General features: G+C 37.5%; 1 protein-coding gene across 4 annotated transcripts in view; it reads right to left on the bottom strand.

Moving 5' to 3' along the window:
• Positions 1-2,038: 2,038 nt before the first annotated feature.
• The window catches only part of LOC131251632 (probable cyclic nucleotide-gated ion channel 20, chloroplastic), a 33,119-nt gene continuing 16,195 nt past the window's right edge, over positions 2,039-18,962 (bottom strand). For 3 of the 4 annotated variants that reach the window (XM_058252472.1, XM_058252471.1, XM_058252473.1), the window contains 8 exons: positions 17,123-17,371; positions 13,204-13,461; positions 11,156-11,301; positions 10,697-10,774; positions 10,322-10,451; positions 4,475-4,721; positions 3,100-3,262; positions 2,039-2,340 (listed from right to left, as the gene is read on the bottom strand). In XM_058252472.1, coding sequence (XP_058108455.1) covers positions 2,232-2,340; positions 3,100-3,262; positions 4,475-4,721; positions 10,322-10,451; positions 10,697-10,774; positions 11,156-11,301; positions 13,204-13,461; positions 17,123-17,371 — 1,380 coding nt within the window. In that variant the 3' untranslated portion in view covers positions 2,039-2,231. The remainder of the gene's footprint in view (positions 2,341-3,099; positions 3,263-4,474; positions 4,722-10,321; positions 10,452-10,696; positions 10,775-11,155; positions 11,302-13,203; positions 13,462-17,122; positions 17,372-18,962) is intronic. The other variant, XM_058252474.1, reaches the window with a different exon arrangement.

The raw sequence follows: 18,962 nt of genomic DNA, 5'->3' as shown, positions 1-18,962 counted from the left end.
AGGTACTACGGAGGCTCTCATCGCCGGATTGGACGATCGAAAATTTTGTGAGCCCAGTTTCCAAGTTTAGAGCGTGACATTTACCCTATCAGTCAGATGCACCATTGCATAGTGGATCTAGGGATTAAAAATCAAGTCAATCTGTGACTTGTGTGGGCCACACCACATACAAAAATTGAGAGGGGTTACCCTCCATTAAAACATTCACAATCGGTTTTGCGCCCACCGAGATGTGGTTCACAAATCCAGCCCATCCATTATGTGTCCCACTTGGATGAGGGGTTAGACCAAGTTTCAAACGCATCCAAATTTCAGGTGGGCCCCACCAAGTGCTTTTATATGTTTTAGGCATGTCTTCACATGATTTTAGATGGTATGGCCCACCGGAGTTCTGTATACGGTTGATTTTTGGGATATCCCATAATTTAAAGGGGACCCATCAAATGCACGGTGTTGATGTTCGACATACATCATGGTGGGGCCCACATAGCTCAACCTCATGGGGAGTTCCCATGAACTCGACCGTATAGAACCTTTTCCCATATATATATATATATATATATATATATATATATATATATATATATATATATATATATATATGAGTCATGCTCCCCTGCGCACCTACGCACGTGTGCACCTTTTCACACGTGTGATAGGTGTCTAATCTGAACGGTCCATGTGATGCGGAATCCCATGAAACCCCCTGTAACAAATTCTCACCCTGATCTAAAATTCTTGTGGGCCATAGCAAAGAGAAATGCAAATCAAGTGAGGAAACTGTTTTCATTTTTCATGGCCCATTAAAGTTTTAGATCAAAGTAAAACTTGGTCCACGGGGGTTTCACGAGGTGTTGCTTCACATGAACGGTTCAGATTTTAGATCCACATCACGTATGATGGGTTCTCAAAAAAGTTCGTATGCAGTACATACGAAGAAATTAGGGTTTAGTGTATATATATATATATATATATATATATATATATATATATATATATATATATATATAAACAAATGCAATAATAAGTTTTCTTTTTATTAGGTCTTAATCTATGCGTTGGCTAAATTGATGCAAGTATATTCAAAGTCTATTAATATAATTGATAGGTGTAAAAAAACGTATGGAAATGCAAATAATACATTCAAAAGCAAAATAAGAATCACTAGATTAGGTTATATACATATTTGATTTTATATTTGGACATAAAGATTGCAATTTATTTGGGAGAAATTGGGAAATTTTGATTTTGAATTTTAATATTCTGTAATTTAGCTCATCTCCTCCAAATCTCGAAATTGAAATCCTTGATTTATGATTTTTCCTACAAAACATAAAATATCATGGATTTGTAACAACTTGATATTAATTTAATATGATTAAAAAAAAGGATTGAAAATAAAAAACACTCACTAATATGTGGGATATATCCCATATATGTTTCGTATGGCACAAGTGGGATAGAAGATATATAGAGGAATATATCAACTAATATTGTAGATATTTAAAACACTAGAGCACATCAGACCAATGGACCGGATTACCCAACCATGGCCCCACTTTTCAAAACGCACGACACTCTGCAAAGATGCAGGTTGTGTATCATATATTCCCCAAAGTCTACAAGAGAGATGTTCCATCTTTGAGTGAGCATATGATCAGCTTAAGAAACTGCAGCGGACTCAATGAGTCATTGGGCTGACTCAATGAGTCACTCTCCCAATCGAGTTTCACGGCGATTCAGCTCGAAATCTCGTCAACACGAGTTGACTCGGTCGAGTTTGGTGTCAGGTCCTGAGTTTTAGAACTATGCTGTTAAATGCAGAGCACTGGTCATAATTTTTGTCAAGATGGCAGCAGTCATCTAATAAGGGAAGATAACAGATCGCATCCAATCTATGATGGGACCCACCAAATCGAGTGTGGGTTACCGATAGTTGGGTCCCATCTACTATTGATCTGAGTAGAAAAATACCATTTGTTTCAATCACAACATGCAATCATTGATCTACATTGATGTTTTTGTGGTACAATAACCATAAGAGAAATGAAAACTTGCTTAGATACAACTGAGTGGGATTTGTTAAATGCCCCGTATTTATTACAGATATGTGGGCCCATTATAAAGGGGCCAATCAATGAGATCAATTATACAATTACATACATTTTTTCATGGAAAAGTAGAGTATCACTTACAAAAATTACTATGAAGGCTATTTTCTTGTGGGATTATTAGCTTGAGATATCCTGCTTGCTCCCCCCACTCAAACGCTTCTTCCTGTACCTCCATGCTACTTGAATGCAAGTTGCTGCATTTGCTCTCCAATACGGCGATTCATACCTGCATAAGAGGCATAACATTAGTTACAGATTCTTCATATGTTGGGCCCCACGGTTGATGATCCTAACTGCCTGATTGGCCCCTGTTAACTGTGGATCATTGGTTGTAATTGTCAATTTTTATTGGATGGCTAGGATTATCTGATGGGGGACATTGGCCCATCAAGTCAACTGCTTACTTAAAGGTGGCCCACCAGAAGTGTTGCAATGAGGAATTGTAAGGTCTCAAAAGTACATTTTTCTTATGCACAAGACCTGTTGCACTTGGGGACAATGGCTTTGTGATCCATAACTACTGATATGATGGGCCCTACTAAAAATCTCCAATAGTGGAAGATCCTCACCCTTTGATCCTTGGACCACACTCCTTTAAATGTGGACACTGATATATTTTTCTCCTCAAATATCTGTTTGTAGGATACTAATCAATGGATTAGAATCTTCCTATCTAAATAACTTTTGAGGCATCCCCCAACCACAGCCTATTAGATAAATGGTTTGGATCCCCTGAACCAATGGCCACGTGCAGACTCCCACATGGGTCCTGCATATTAGCAAATTTTAATACCGTGTAGAAGTTGAGAAACCTAAAACAAATGGTGCAAATTGCTTGGTTGTGCAGGCCTTGATCCTGTAAGGCTGTAATTGGTCTTTTGGGTCCATAATGGCCTAAAACCAACCCTCATAACCATGGCCCGCCATTGGCTGCGTGATTTTCTAGTGCTATCCTAAAAATGTATGAGATGAGGTTCTGTATAACCTTAAGGCCCCTTGAACACGTGGGCTCCGCAAGAACTGCACAAAAGTGGTGGTGACTTCTTCCAGATCATCCGCTCGCAGTACAAAAGCTTCCACATTTGTCAAACACTTCACAGTCCTGTTAGACAATAACCGCTGTCCCAATGACCTGATTTTCTTTCCATCTGAAAAAAAGTAATAATAAAAAATAAATAAAGATTGTGTTTTCAACCTCAAAAAAGCAAGAACTTGATTGGTGAATTCATAGTTACGAAAAGCAATTTATGGCCACAAGCTGACAGAGCATTAAAATATGAAGACAGCTAAATTCTCTCCAAATGATGGTTCTAAATATCATCCAAAACTGAGTCAAGCCAAGTTGTCTCGGTTTAGATGGGCAATGAAGCAGGTCACCAAACTGAAACAGGACAGAGACAGATGAAAACCATGAGTTGGGGGAAGTTGGTATGGTTTCATTCTCAAAGCGAGCTGCACCCTCAAACCACTATTTAATACCATTCTCTAATTATCTTAGCAAGGTTCTAGTCAACAAAAATTTCTACGTTTGGTTGTCTAGTTTCCGCCAACCGAAATGAAAAACAAATTGGTTACATGCAAGGGGGCCATACCCCTTCCCCCGCTTGAAGATCAGACTAAATGCCATGTAAGGAACACCATAGGAGGGGCACTTGGGTTGAGAGCTAAGCCTAGCACCTGACCGGATGAACTTCCAGTGTTGAGCCCAATCTCTTCCGCAGAAAGGGGGTCGGCTCGCGAAGGGTCTGATAGAGCAAAGTGATTCATACAATTGCCGATAGTCTGATGTATAAAGGCCATAAAAGGATATGCAACCATCCTACACCGGAGAGAGGACAATAAAGGAGTTTGGAAGAGAACACGTTTAGAGGAAATACACAATACTCGATTGCACATTTGCTTGGCTAAGTGAACTACACCAATGGGGGTGCATTGATGATCCATATCATTCATACAGTGGACCCCATGACATGATGTACCTCAAAAACCTTCCTCATTTGGGCAATCCTAACCATTGGATTGTGCCCCATCAAATGGACCTTTGTGGTAATTGTCCATTTCCATCTGTAGAACAGATATTTAGGATAGCCCATCCTATGAATGGGTCCACTGGTCAATCAGTTAGTTTACTGAAGGTGGGCCCAGTGTTGGGTTGAACAAAATATTGCAGTTTCGCTCGATCGAGCATCATATAATACCTCATATGTTAATTAACAAATCACAAACGCTTACCAAGTCCAGAAAAACTTTCCACCCACTAATTCGGAGCCATTGAAGTTAGTGTTACGTTTAAATTTAAAGATCTACTTGACCTTAAGCTGTGTAATAAAAGAATGAATAAGACGGCATTGAGCTCATACTTTTACTTAGTGAAGAATGCTCAAGACACCAAGTGAGTAGCTCCTCCCCACAAACGTCGCCTTCTGATAAGGGGGTTGGATTTCCATCTCCTCCAACGCTCTCCATTTTTCCCCGGACAATGAAAACCATCTTGTCAATTGGACCTTCTTGATATAGTATTTTGCTTTCTTCTATATACACTTTTTGCTTCAATCTTTCACCAATAGCATCTAAGATGGGAGCATCCATTGCTCTGAAAATATGCACCTGTGAATCAATATCATTTTAGGTTCTTTAAACAAGTTGGAGGGATTGGAATGAATGCCACCAAACAGCTGCAGATTTTGACTTTGTTATGCATGAGTTGTACAAGAACATTTATTTCTGTATTCATGGCTTTGGCCAGATATGAGCTTGCTAGGATATTGTGCACTCTCATGCACATGAACTATCACTCATGAATACCTTACAAGCAATGAGCAGAAAGGATAAATGGAGGCAAAAGCATCAAAGACAGTAGTGAGTTGGGAGCACCCATACACAGATAAAAATGATATGCTATGTATTGGATTTGCATTTATTTGCAATCTCATTCAGTGGGCCTTGTCATACAATGTGAGTTTGCATCTTTTTGTTAAGGCACTAGATTAGGAAAATTCATGAGGCGATGTCCAATACATCGTCTGCCATCAAATGCGTTCCAAGACTTAATCATAGGAGACACCTGAACCATGATTAAACCATGGTTTGACAATCATCCGATACAACTTGGTAAATGTCCAATTTGTATCAGTTTCAGTCCGAAATGAAATGAGTCACCACACTAATATGGAGCAAATCAGACCAAGTGAGGGTGAGCAATGTTTTAAATATTGACAATATCAATTGATATATCCCACGATATATCTTGTGTCCCACTTGTGTGATACGAAACACACAGGTAGTGCCGATATATCTCACATGTTCGATCCTGTGAACATTTTCAATTTCCGATCCCCTTTTTTTTTAAAGATTATGTTAAATTAGTGTCAAATGGTTACAAACCCATTAGTTCTTCATGTTTTGCATGAAAAATCATGGAGTTGGAGCTTTGATTTTGATATCCATTGGTTCTTCATGTTCTCCATGTTAATTTTGAAATTTTCCTTCAACCAACCGTCAATTGAGACTAATTTCAAAATTTGAGTGTAGGTGGTTCGATTTGGGGAAAATTCAAAATTTTCCTAATTTCTCCCAAATTGCTTGCAATGTTGCACTCCAAACATGAAATCAAGCATGCATGAGTACTGATTTACTGATTTGTTAAGTCCTTGTCTACTTTCGGAAAATAAAAATTATTTTTAATTAAAAATTAATAAAATATTTTATTTTTTTTCAAAATTTCCCTTCAAACAGCTGTCAATTGAGACTAATTTTGAAGTATTTAGGAATGTTTGATGAAATGATCATCACATACACTCTAAATGGTATGCATTCAATTTGAATATAGTTGTATAGTTTAGTTAGACAACGCATAACTTAGGACCTTATACAAAGGAAAACTATTATTTTCACTTCTTTTTTGAGATGTTATGATTTAAAAGTGTGTATTAAGGTCTTTTTTAATAACCCCTGAAGTTTCATTGAAAAATTCAACCATTTTCCCAATGTTTCCCCATGTTTCTCAAAAAGTGCGATAAATTATCCGATTCAAACGATATATCTCGTGCAATAACCAATACATATTAGCATCCCAAGGATGTGATACGTAACGCGATACCAATATTTCAAACACTGAGGGTGAGTTGTACTGTTTTGGTCTCCAGGTGATTCACACTCCAAACCCACTACTTTAAATCCACAGCATAAACATAATATACTTAGAAGTCATAAATTTGTAGAACCATGTTCCAGATGAAATGGCATTGTGGCAACGAATGGTAGTTCATAATTTGGGCACCCAAAACTCCTGGATTAGACCCATGGTTCCACTATAATTTCTAAACCACAACAGGCCAAGGTGAAAAGTGTTAGTGTGAAGCAGTGTTGTCAAAATCCTACAATTTACGATTCATGATTTACAATTTGAGTCGAATCTTAAGCAAAACGATTTGAATCCCTTTTTATATGAATCCTACGATTTACAATTCAAATCTTGATTTACGATTCAAATTATACTTGTTCTCTTTTGTTTTAAGCTTCACCTGGCTTTCATTTTATGTTTTTAAATTGGTGGGGGCTTTAAGAATCAAAATATCTCTCTTCAAATTAAAAAAAAAAAATCAAAATATCTTTTTCGTTGATCTATAGAATCAATTGCCGCTTTTCCAACGTGATTCTACATTCAAGAAAGTTAACAAGAACACAAGTTATTAAAGGATCCTTGGATGTTTTTTAAGGAAAATTTCTTGAAAGATAAAATGAAGTAAAGATAAGAATCCTTTTACACTATCATGACATGGTATTACTTGGTGCATATTGATGGCAAAAAGATTTGCCAAGTTTTTAATTTTTTCTAGTTTATTCATATTTTTAAGAAAATCATTAAAAAAAATCTTACAATTTATGATATGATTTGCGATACGATATGATTCAAACCCTATTACGATTTGCGATACAATAACGATTTTGACAACATTGGTGTGAAGCTTTAAATGCTATGGCTAAAAAATGAGGCTATTATTCGGTGAAGTTGTTTGCGTAGTGCTTAATACAACTATTTAGGATTTGCAATATTCAAAATGGGAAGTCTCATTATCACTTGTTTGGAAACTAGCTGCCCACCTGACATCTACCTCCTCTACCGGCCATCTAGTGCGTTGCTGCCAGGCTGTTGAAACTATGACCATGCAGTGTAGCATCCATGTGAATGGTAACACGTTATGGACCTATAAGGAGCAGTTTTCATGATACATGACATCAATGATGCATCAGTAATATTATTTTATAATTGGCGTTATTGTATTTTCTCAGATGATATTGCAATGTTTCACTAAACAAATCCATCATATTATGGGGGTGCAACTCAGGCAGGTTGGGTTAGGTTGAGGGTCAACCTGAGCCTGACCCAATCTTGAGAGGACCGAACCTGCAAATTGACCCAACCTGTATTCCAACCAGAGGTGCCCAATGTGAATTCCTCTATGCTCAAACCCTAAACCAGCACAACCCAGCCTGATTCAAGCCAACCCAACTCCAATACATGTGAATAGTCCCAACCCTACTACCATAACTGAATTTGCTCAACCCTTTCCAACCCTAACCCTACCAGAGGACCCTGACAACTCGACCCAACCTGACCCAAACTCAGGTTGGGTCCATAGGGTTTGGGTTGACCCGAACGAAATTGCCCTATCATATTATAGTAAATGACTAAGCTAGATGCTGTCTGATACATTCTAATAGAATGATATAGAATATGTTGAATATGACATCAATCTAACAATTTTGCAACTCCAAGACACCAACAAATACAGGTTAAAGAAAGTGTTTTGGTTGCTTAACATACCGAGCTAACTTGAACTCAAATCCGAGTGGCGGCGACATCAAGGTATTGAAAAAGGGTCACGTAATGTGTGTGGCCATGTAAGTTTTAAGGTTTTTGTGATATTGTGACAGGAACAATTATTGAGAAGGTTTAGCCACTAACCTTTTCCCCACTCCACTTGTCTTTTATGGTTGAGAAGGGTAAAGATTATCAATGATGAGGGGAAAAATATCCACATTGAAGCTGACATGACCACACAATTCTAGTGTATTGTTCGTCTAAGTTTAAATTTGATTCCTTTTCTTAAGAAGCATTGTTGGTTGTTTAGCGGTGCAAGATGTGTAGGTAGGACCCCATCAAATATGTCGAGAAAAGATGGATGTCATATGCCCAGTGATTCCAGTATCAATAGCATCGGCCGATACTATCAATATCACACATGGGTGGTACTAAACCGACACGTGTGATTATGAAAACCTTCAATATCATGCGATATTTCCCTACATATCGCAGTGTATCAATGAGATATTGATATATCATCAATATCTCAGTTCAAAAATACTTTGTATTGACGTTGTCGATTCTTTTGTCAATATCAACCCTTATGCGATACAACATCAACCCCTTGTGTTTCTTGTTTTAAATCACCAAAATCGCCAAAAATCCATTTTTTTTTCTTCTTTCATTAGCCTCCTAAGATGATTTTGACCACTCCTTTTCGATTGTTTGAAGAGAAAAGGGAATTTGGGTGTGGAAACCAAGATTGGAGAGCGAGTGGACTGCAGATAAAAACAATATGTTTTTTTTTTTTTTGGAATTTAATCAATTTTTTCTATTTTAAATTACTTGGAATTATTATATCAAAGATGATAATCCATAATTTTGCATGCTCAATCATGGATTACAACCTCCAATTTGCGAATTTGGGGAAAATAGGAGAAATTGAAGAAAATCCAAAATCCCCCCCATTTAACCCATTTAACTTACAAATAGAGTGTAGAAAATCACATTAAAATGGTTGGAGGCTTATCTACAGATTGATGAAACTTTTTGGAAATTTTGAAAAACAAAAATATTTAATTAAAATATTGAAAAATATTTAAAAATAATCACCCAATGTTATTTACCCTTAATATTCATGTGTTTATGAGTGTTAATTGATCTTAATAAAGTTGCATCGCTTTCGTCTAATAGCACATAGTTCAAGACCCTATACAAATGAAACTTATTATGAGTACTTGTTTTTTTATATATAATTTTTTGAGTTTTAAGTGTAATAATGTCTTTTTTAACATTCCCTGAAGTTTCATTGAAAAATTCGACCAATTTCCCAATGTTTCAAAAAAAAAAAAAGTGATGCGTTACGTGATACACGCGATATTTGATGGCCTTTTGAGAAAACCAGGACAAATCACCACACATAACAGAATTCCAGATTGGTAAGGTTTGCCCTAATGCCAAACCCTTAAAGAAAGCAACAATATATATCAACCTTATGAAGAGAACAATGTACAAGAATACCCGTACATAGACATAGCCACTCAATATGGGGTCAATGGATAAAAGAGGAAAATTATATTACAAGCAATAATACAAATATAACATAAACATGTGAGGGGACAAACCCCTCCACCACGGCCATCTAGCTGTACGTCCCAACCACGTGGGGCACGTGTGACATGAGCAATCATATATTTCTAACAATATTTCATATGCAACACCCAATATCTTTCCATATCCGATGGGTGCAATACATGTGTCGATACTGATACTGAAAACACTGGTATGCCCATGCATTAAAACATCTTGTTTTTATAAAGACAAGCTACATTTAGAAGACAAAAAGATTTAGTTATTACAATCATCATGAATGATAAACTATGCAAAACCAACAAATCTATCCTTTCCAGTTTTATAATAAATGCTGCAACAACATGTTCTAAAGTTCCCTTTCTTGAAAAATTTAAAGAGATGGCGGTGTATGACTCTTTGTTAGTAGTTCAGTAGATTCCCCTATGGGACTGCAGTATTAGAAAACAAAGTTTTGGTAAGTTCACATGCAGCTCCATACGACATCCTTCCATGCATCAAGTGAAACCCTCTATGTCGATGAACTGGCTGCTCAACAATTGTGCAGGATGTGTACAATGAATGTGGATCGTTGACAATTTCTTTTAGATTATTTGTTGTTTTAATACATATAGGGGGCACATTAAGAATGGACTCGTGTGATCTTTAGGCAAGGTCATCTACACCTTAGGGCCCACTATTGGAAGGCTCGAAGCCCCACACACATGCGGTCGCATGACAAGGTGCATGAAAAGTTAACGGAACTTAAAGAACAACATCTCTTTCGTTCCTATAAAGGTAATAAAAGTTGCAGAAAAGTTCCAATGTTCACCTTCTTGAGAAATTTAAAGAGGTGGCGGCGTATTTCTCTTTGTAGATCCTCTGGTAAATTCTCCAATAGTGCTTCTTCCTTTACACCACGATTGGCAGCCCAATTAAACCTTTCAGATTGTAGCACTTGCCTACATGACCTCAAAATTGGCTAATTCCAAAGTTGTATGAAATAATGGACAAAACGGAACCAAAAAAAATAAATGAAATAGTAAAATATCAAAGTTTTGCATCTCTAACATTGATATTCATGACAAACCAAACAATCCTTGTAGATTAAATTATAGCAAAATATACAATAGTGAAACCTTGAGAAAGAAAAGTTCCATGAATTTTAGAAACCCAAATTTTGATGTGCAAAAGAAAAAAGTGATACCTTCTCAAGCCTTTTGGCAACCGCCGATGGCTCATCCACCGTTCGACATCACGAAGCCTTAGTTGCATTTCTAGCCTCCTTGAGAAACAAATGAGTGCAAGTAGTAAATATAGAGGTCCACATGAAAAAGAAAATAACCAAAGAAACAGTTCATACCAATAAATTACATATTCAAGACCATTCAACATGTGGTGGTCAGAAAAATCATGCAGTTTTGATTCATACATGTGGCCCACTTGATGAGCTGACTGCCTGACTTCTGGTTTTGCGGCCAGGTCAACTACATAGCATGGTCTAATGCAGCACTCACCATTCAGGATGAAAAGAAGTAGATTTCAGAAAGAATGCATGGGTTGCATGGGTTTAATGTCTGGTGAAATGAGATAGGGAGAGAGAGAGAGAGAGAGAGAGAGAGAGAGAGAGAGAGAGAGAGAGAGAGAGAGAGAGAGACTTTCATACCTCCGCCCGAGGGATTGGAGAAAATTCTGCATATTTCCGATGAGTAAAGCAAAAAGAAACAGGCCAAGTCCAACAATGCTCATAGTGAATAGAACTTCCCAAACAAAGTCACTGGGCACTTGGTTGCCTGCTAGAGTACTGATTTGCTATGGCAATAACATCATCATGAAAAGAGAATGTCATTAGGAGTTTTGACAACCTACTTATAAAATCAGAAATCTCAAGGCATTTATATAAAAATAACACTATGATGTCATAAAGTTGCTGTGAATGATACATCAAAGATACATAAAAATAAATAAATAATAATAATAGTAAGGATGAAATTTTTAGTGACACATTCCACATTATTGTCATGGTGGAAGAAAGTACAGAGCATGTCTCAATGAAATGAAGGGATTTCTCCTTCTGAGAAAAAAACAAATAACAAAGATAGTTTGCAAATAAGCACTCATAATATGCATAATAGAATTAAAAATATAACATGGACAACAAGATCAAAGGTAAGCTGAAAGAATGTGTGCACTTAATGTGAATGGAGGGAAATTTTGAATTTTGAAATGATTATAGATTCCTACCAACTTTCATTTGGATGGTAGAAGAATGTGTGCACCAACTCTCTATACTCCCTGGGCACATTCAAGATGTGCTCTTGGAGGTAAAGGCTTGGAATGTCCTTAGAATGAGAATGGAATGAAATTTGCAAAGATCCATGCACATCCTACAAAAGTGGAACCGTTGAGTGCGTCCTGAAATTGTAGTGTTGATGTAGCGACAAAGGCCTACATGACTTGTAGATCCTTGTAAGTCAATCTTGGAGTAACCACTAGCCTTTTACATGTAGAGTTCAACGATAGGCTATTGGAATTGTAAAGTCTTTTAAGTAGGCTACTGGAATTGTAGTGCCTTTTCCCGTTAGACATATATGATTGCTCATGTCACACGTGGCCAAGACATACAGTTGGATGGCCATGGTGAAGGGGTTTGTCCCCTCACTTGTTTTTATTATGTTTGTGTGCTAAAACCAAAAAACTACGATCCATGTTGAGAGTAGCATTGCGCCTATGAGTGATGGAGAGTTAAAGCAGACTAAACTAAAGATAAGCATCCCTGAGGATGGAGATTGCAGCATTGTGCTATATTGGTTTGGTTGAGTTGGCGAGGGCCTAGAGATATTCATTCTTAGCCCTTTTTATAGATGGCTTGGAGCAGTTACAGGAATGGTTGACCTTGTAACCGTTCCACCACGTTCTTTAATATGTGTGCAACTGCTTAGCCCACTAAGTGATCATGGCCTCCTGTATTTTAACTCCTTTAGGCCACCAAGCTGTTGTAGCCTCATATTTCGCCATGCATTGATGGCGGTTCTTCATTCTATGTGTGACACATGTCCCAATGGCTATCTTGACTTAATCTTTTACTGCTTCCCTTAGACTCTCTTTCTTCTGACCACATCAGCCATAAAGATCCCATCTTTATGATGTTGCCATGTGTCATCTTCCGAGCTGTCTGATTTGACAGTGTCAGATCTAGTGTAAACAGATAGTAACTAAAAAGAAAAATTGCACTTCCTCTCCTTTTATTTTCCAAGCTCCCAATTAGGGCCTTAGATCTTTTCCACATTTTGAAAAGGTGATATTGGACAAATCACATGGAACTCAACAAGAAAAGCTCACTTTTAACTTCGTGGTAATAAAAAATGGTTACATTACGGCCATAACGGTTGTTTTGTAACAATAATGGTGGTGCCCATTATGTGACATGGGGCTGTAACGCTTGATTTTTTTTATAAACAAAATGGCTTGTAACATGCTTGTAATGCTCGTAACGGGCCCACATGGGGCCTGTACAATATTTTTTTCCTTCAAAAAATATCAACCGTTACAGTCTATATCTTAACAACCATAAGGCTGGCCATTACAGCCCTCATCATTGTTATTGAATACCTTGTTTTCCTTTTTAACAGAACCAAATTTTCGTAGACTATAACCAAATCAATAAAGAAGAAAGCATCCAAAGGAAGGCAGATGTAGGAAGTATTGGATTACCTGGAAACCCCAAAATAAAGAGTATGTATATCTTGTAAGAATACTTCGCTTTGTAGAAATAAGAACCACTTCTTTATAAATTCCATAAAGGAAATGACCATGATCTGTAGTATTAAAGCAATCGCTCGCATTCCCATTAGTTTGCCACTGTGTCCAATTGAAGTCTGGGATATTTTTCCAATGCCCACAGTTTATTAATCTTGTACAAACTTTAAAGTCGTCTTTGTAGCAGACATCTCGAAGGCACTGATTTACCCTCTAAGACAAGTTTACAAAAGGTTAAAATCAAAATCAGATCCATCTTTCTGAATGCATAATAACAAAAACAATCTGCAAAGCAGGCATTAAATCAAATCAATGTTGAAAAGCCATATCTTAAAATCAAAGATATAAAATACTGACACAAAGCAATCAGATTGTAATATATACCAAAACAAAAACAGGATAGGAGTCTGACAAATCGAAGTAAAATGTGGAATTTTGTGCATCAAGTTCAAGAGCTCACGGAAATTGCATTAAGTTTGTATGAAGAAATACATTCTTCATGACACATTTACACAATTGCAAAAATGAAGAAAAATCATGCAATGATATGTTCACCTTCAACATGGTCTTCCACTGAAAATATGATGAGGACATCGTGCACACGCATGCCCGCACGCCGTCCACATGTGCACGCACACCACCCCCTCTACGTACTTATGTACGACGGAGGGCCCCGCTGTCGATCTGGCTCGATGACGACGTCCAGGGAGGGCCTTTTAGATAGAAGAAGAAGTTTTGATTCAAAAGAGTGGACCCGATAGTCAAGAAAATCCCATCATGGGATCTCATGATCGTGGCCCACTGGTCGGATTGATTTCATATTTTAGATTTTGCTTATTTATATTATTTAGAACATCATGAACGCTTTAGATTTCTTTGATTGATTTTTATTTTAGTTTACTTCATCGCCAAGTATAGGTTGCGCACATGGCACGAGTTTTGGGGTATAGGGTTTTCTTATAAATAGGCACCCCTTGTAGTTCTTTTGAGTCAATGAAGATGAATAAAAATTGTTGCGTTTTCCTGCTCCGTTTCGAGTTATGAAAACCTAATTGGGTGCGAAGCCCTCCCTTCTTCGAAGGGCTAACTACCGTGGTGCGAAACCACATCTATCCCGATTCACCCCCACCTTCTTCTATCCATATTTCTCTTCTCCTACAAACATTCCATCTACAAATCCATCAATAGTTGCAGCTGTTTTTCTCTCTACAGCAGATTTTCAAAATCTGGTTTTGCAGGAGGGCTGAAACTTCGACAGAGCACCATGCACAAACCGTGCATCGGATCGAGCTGAGATTTGGGAGTTTTGGAGTCCATCCCTGGATGACCAGGGCCAAGGTGACCTTTTTCTGAATAGTGGGCCCCACACACGTGCGGCCGTGATTACACGCACGTACGTCTGGGCCATTGTTGTTGTCCGCGCGCGGGAACTGTCTTCCGGTTCAAGTTTTCTTCTTATTTTACCCTCTCATACTAGTTTTTCATAAACCCTAACCCTAGATTGCATTATCCGTAATTTGTTTGCCCCTTTTCTCACCCTAGGGTTCCTTGAATTGAAATTGGTGAATCCCTTGGATTAGGGACTGATTGTTGTGCATGTGTGGATGATTACTGCTTATCTTTGAGCATCGTTTGGATCATAATTTTAACAGATCCAGCCCTAACCTGTGTAGGCCTGGACTCGTGCAGATTCCCCTTTACTTGAATGTTTGAGCTTTTGTGTAGGATGTGGAATTAATATGGATTGCTTTGAATTAATATGATCTAAAGCCTGAGATCTTGCATATCATATTTAATTTTCCATGTTCTGCATCAAAATACAGGTAAACACTGTTGAACCGGTGCATAGAAGTGGTTTGATATGTTGTATTGCTCTTTAGGGCCTCATGAAGAAACACATTCTTCACATCCATTAGAAAAGGCATACCGGTGATGAGATGAACTATTTTAGACAAGAAAAAACTGTGCAATTTGAGCTTCCATGGGAGTGTATCTAATTCAATAGTGGTAGAGGATCATAAGTAAATTATTATTGCACCTGTCTCTTTGCATCACTAATATCCACCCCAACAATCCCAAAATTATTATATTCTTCCATTAGAAATTATACAATGAATATAATTACAGAAAATACTACAAAGTACGCCTAGGCATGGAGAATGAATAAAAAAAAGAACCGAACATCACGTGTATTTCTGTTATGTGTGCCTCAAAATTCTATGTTACATTCCCATTATCCCAGCGAGATCAATGGTGGGGACCTGAAGGGCCACCCTTTACAACCTTTGCTAGAGGGGTCCTGTGGGAGATTTCGTCATGTAAAAGCTAGATAGTTTCCTTGTTTGGATGAAACTTTTGTATTGGAGATTTTTTGGGTTTGCTTAAGAATTTTCCTTTCTGTTGCCAATTGAAATAGGGTTTGAGAACACTAAAAACGAAGTGTTCTCAGCTTGTGCTTGTAATCTTCATATGGTTAAATCTACTTGATCATCTCATAGTTACTTTCATGACAATTGACAAACCACGTTAAATTCTTGCGTTCTGTAATTTTCCTTATTGCTTTCACATTTTCCATCAACCCATTGATTGTGAGTTTCATAATGGTTTCATTCCTATTCAAGTAAACAAGAACATCAAAGCCAACAACAAAACTTGGGGAGGAATTATATGAACATTGACACGAGAATACAAATAGTATTCTCAAGTCTTGAGTTTGTACAACTGTGACACATGGTTTGGTGATCCAAGCCAGTCATCTAATGGGTCCCACCATGCACCAAAATTTTCCCCCATTGGAAGATCCTAATTAACCAATTTAGGTTCATTTTCCAAGGAATGTGGATTGTTGCTGTATTATTTAATTTAACCATCCCTCTATGGAAGACCAATTGAAGGTTCACAATCATCCTATTTGCATTTTTCCGGGCATGGATCATCCACAATGGAGCCCATCTTGTTAACGTTCTAGATCATAAGACCATGGCCTCCACTTCTAAGAGCTCGAGGCCCAAGGATACTACTTTGAAGGAGATTTTGCCAACACCATTTCATGGGTCTCCTTCGTTTCTTATTTGTGGAAGTCGGCTGATTTTTTTGAGGAAGCAGCGGATCTTTGCTAGAACCAAGTGTTTCTATATGAGCGAGCATGTTCCCAGGAAAGCTAATGCCAAGGCAGATGAACTTACTAAGGCGAGTCTTGACAGAGTGTCACTTTATATTGAAGACGGGAGGTCCAGTCCTAGATGAGTTGTATTTTCTTCCGTTTTGTTGCAAAGTGCTGCTTTGCCTTTTTTCTCTCTTGCTCTGTGTGTGTGTGTGTGTGTGTGTTTCTTGTCGTTTCTTTCTTTTTTCCTCTCTTTAAATAAAATTCTCATCACCCAATGATTTTTTTATTTTTATTTTTATTTTTTATTTTTATTTTTTATTTTTAAAGATGATTGCAAGCACATAAGAAGAAATGTTCACCACATTATACAATAAATAACAGAAGCTTTGAAAGGCATAATGTAGCATGATTCATGACATTTGTAAAGTAGTGAGGTGCAGCAACCAGCTTATAGTAGCACAAAGCGTGAAGCGAATTGGCAACAAATTTGGATGTAGGAGCAGGGAAGCGTCTATTTAAAATATAAACAAGTATAAATAGAAAGGAAGCAGGAGCGGGAGTGAGAGTTCGAAGCACAATTTGAAGCAGGAGCCATAGATAGAAGGATCCTGCAACTAAGAACCAACTACTAATCATCATCTAAGCCTTATCCCAACTACTTCGGGTTGGCTACACGAATCCCATTCTGCCATTCCGTCCTATTGAGGATCATATCCTCAGTTAAACTGCAGTAACCAGATACTAATGTTGCATAAAGATTTCACTGACCTGTACTCCAAAGAGATACCAAAATGACCCCACGGCATGCCCAGCCAATACAAAAATCAGAAGATTAATGATGAAGTTTGCCCATGCCGACTCAAAAATGAAGCCACTAGCAGATTGACTCGCAAGCAATGGTAGAAATCGTATTATCCTTGGTATATAATTGAGAATAATCGTGGCACGTAGAAGATTCTTTGCATCATTTGCCGTTGATGATCCCAAGGACTTGGGGATGATCACAAATATCATGATCTTCATACCAAAGATAATGAAAAAAGTTAGTAGAGCACAAAAAAAAATTTAGGACATTTTCTCATATCAAAATCAACTACTCGGCAAGTGAGCCTTCCTTGGAGATGACTGGGCCCAAAAACAGGCTGTTCTACTCATCAAAGATGCTGCAAGTGCACGCTTAATGTGGACAGTTGTATACTGTCCGTTGCTTTCTAACAATATTGGGCAACCTGGTGAGCTGACCAGCCTGATTTTCAGACCAGGTCTTCTAAACTTTGAGGTCCATCTGATGCATGGGTCAGATGTTCCAAGAAGTAGATTCTGAAAGGAAAACATCATATTTAAGGAATACTGCAGATGACATAATCCATGTAAAAGAATCCTAAAAAGGTGGTTTGTTGTAGTTTCCTTGATTTCCTGGGAAATGTAGAATGGTCAATAGGTCAAAAAGTGAAATCTGTCTCTCAAAAAGTGTGTTAACGGATGTGAAGATGTGATCCATACCACTATACAGCCCACCTAAACGCCTGGACTTTGTTTTTAGTCATTTTTTTCTTGTCATCAGTTGTTTTTTTTCCAAGATGCAATGGGTATTTTTTCTTTTGTTATTAAGACTAATTTTGTCATATTGACTTTTTTTTATAAATATAAAGGGGAGAAGGTGAGCATCCGACCCTAACTCAACTTTACTCTCCTCTCAACTTTCTTCTCTCTTTTCTTCTCTTCTCTTCTTCTTTCTCTAATTTATAATTCTACATAGTATTAGAGCATCCTTGTTTATGATCTAATCCATCTTTCTCCATTCTATCCTATAATTCTTTTTCATTCATTCATTTTTAGTCTCTTCATCCCTCTTGTGCTGAAAATCTTTTAAGAAACCTTCTCTCTCTCTCTCTCTCTCTCTTCTTCTTCTTCTTCTTCTTCTTCTTCTTCTTCTAAATTTTTTTTTTTTTTTTGTATCGGGCCTTAATAATTGTTCATGTGTGAGAAGGGGATGACTGTTCATGATTGTCACCTCTCGTGTGTGGGACGTGTGGCTGTGTGGACTAATTGGCTTCGTTGGATGCCGTGTTTGTGATCATCGGCTCTTGTGATTTGTTGGAACATATGGAGATGTGGGCTGGTTATTCTCTTCAAGTGTAGAATGCAGACCATGTGAAGTGTACAAGTTGGGTGTTCGTTGGTTGCAAAAGATCAGCCCGTGTTTGTAAAGGTCCAAATAACATCTATTAAATTCAATGAAACAAATAATCTTCAGTGATCCAAATCTTTTTAACTGCCAAAGGCAAATTAAAATACTTGACCACTGAAAAGACTGATGAGAGTGTTGGTGCTTATGATCAATGGATCTAATAAGAGAATTCTCAAATTATGATGTGGTTGTGTGTGATGGATTACGAGAGATGTATTCATCAGACAAAAAACATTTCTCCGACATATCAGTTATTTAGGAAATATATGGGCTTAAAGAAAGAGATAAATCACTAGGTGAAATATTATTCAAAATTAAAAGAAAAATGGGAGGGGTTGAATGTGTATCAACCCCTTACTACTGATTTAAAGAAGCAACATCAACAATGAGTTTTGTATGGCCAAGTTTTTATCCATC

This window comes from Magnolia sinica, chromosome 7 (assembly GCF_029962835.1).
Source record: "Magnolia sinica isolate HGM2019 chromosome 7, MsV1, whole genome shotgun sequence".
In the NCBI taxonomy this organism is placed as follows: Eukaryota; Viridiplantae; Streptophyta; class Magnoliopsida; order Magnoliales; family Magnoliaceae; genus Magnolia; species Magnolia sinica.
The sequence above is the reverse complement of the archived record's forward strand: the minus strand, read 5'-3'. Positions and strand labels throughout refer to the sequence as shown.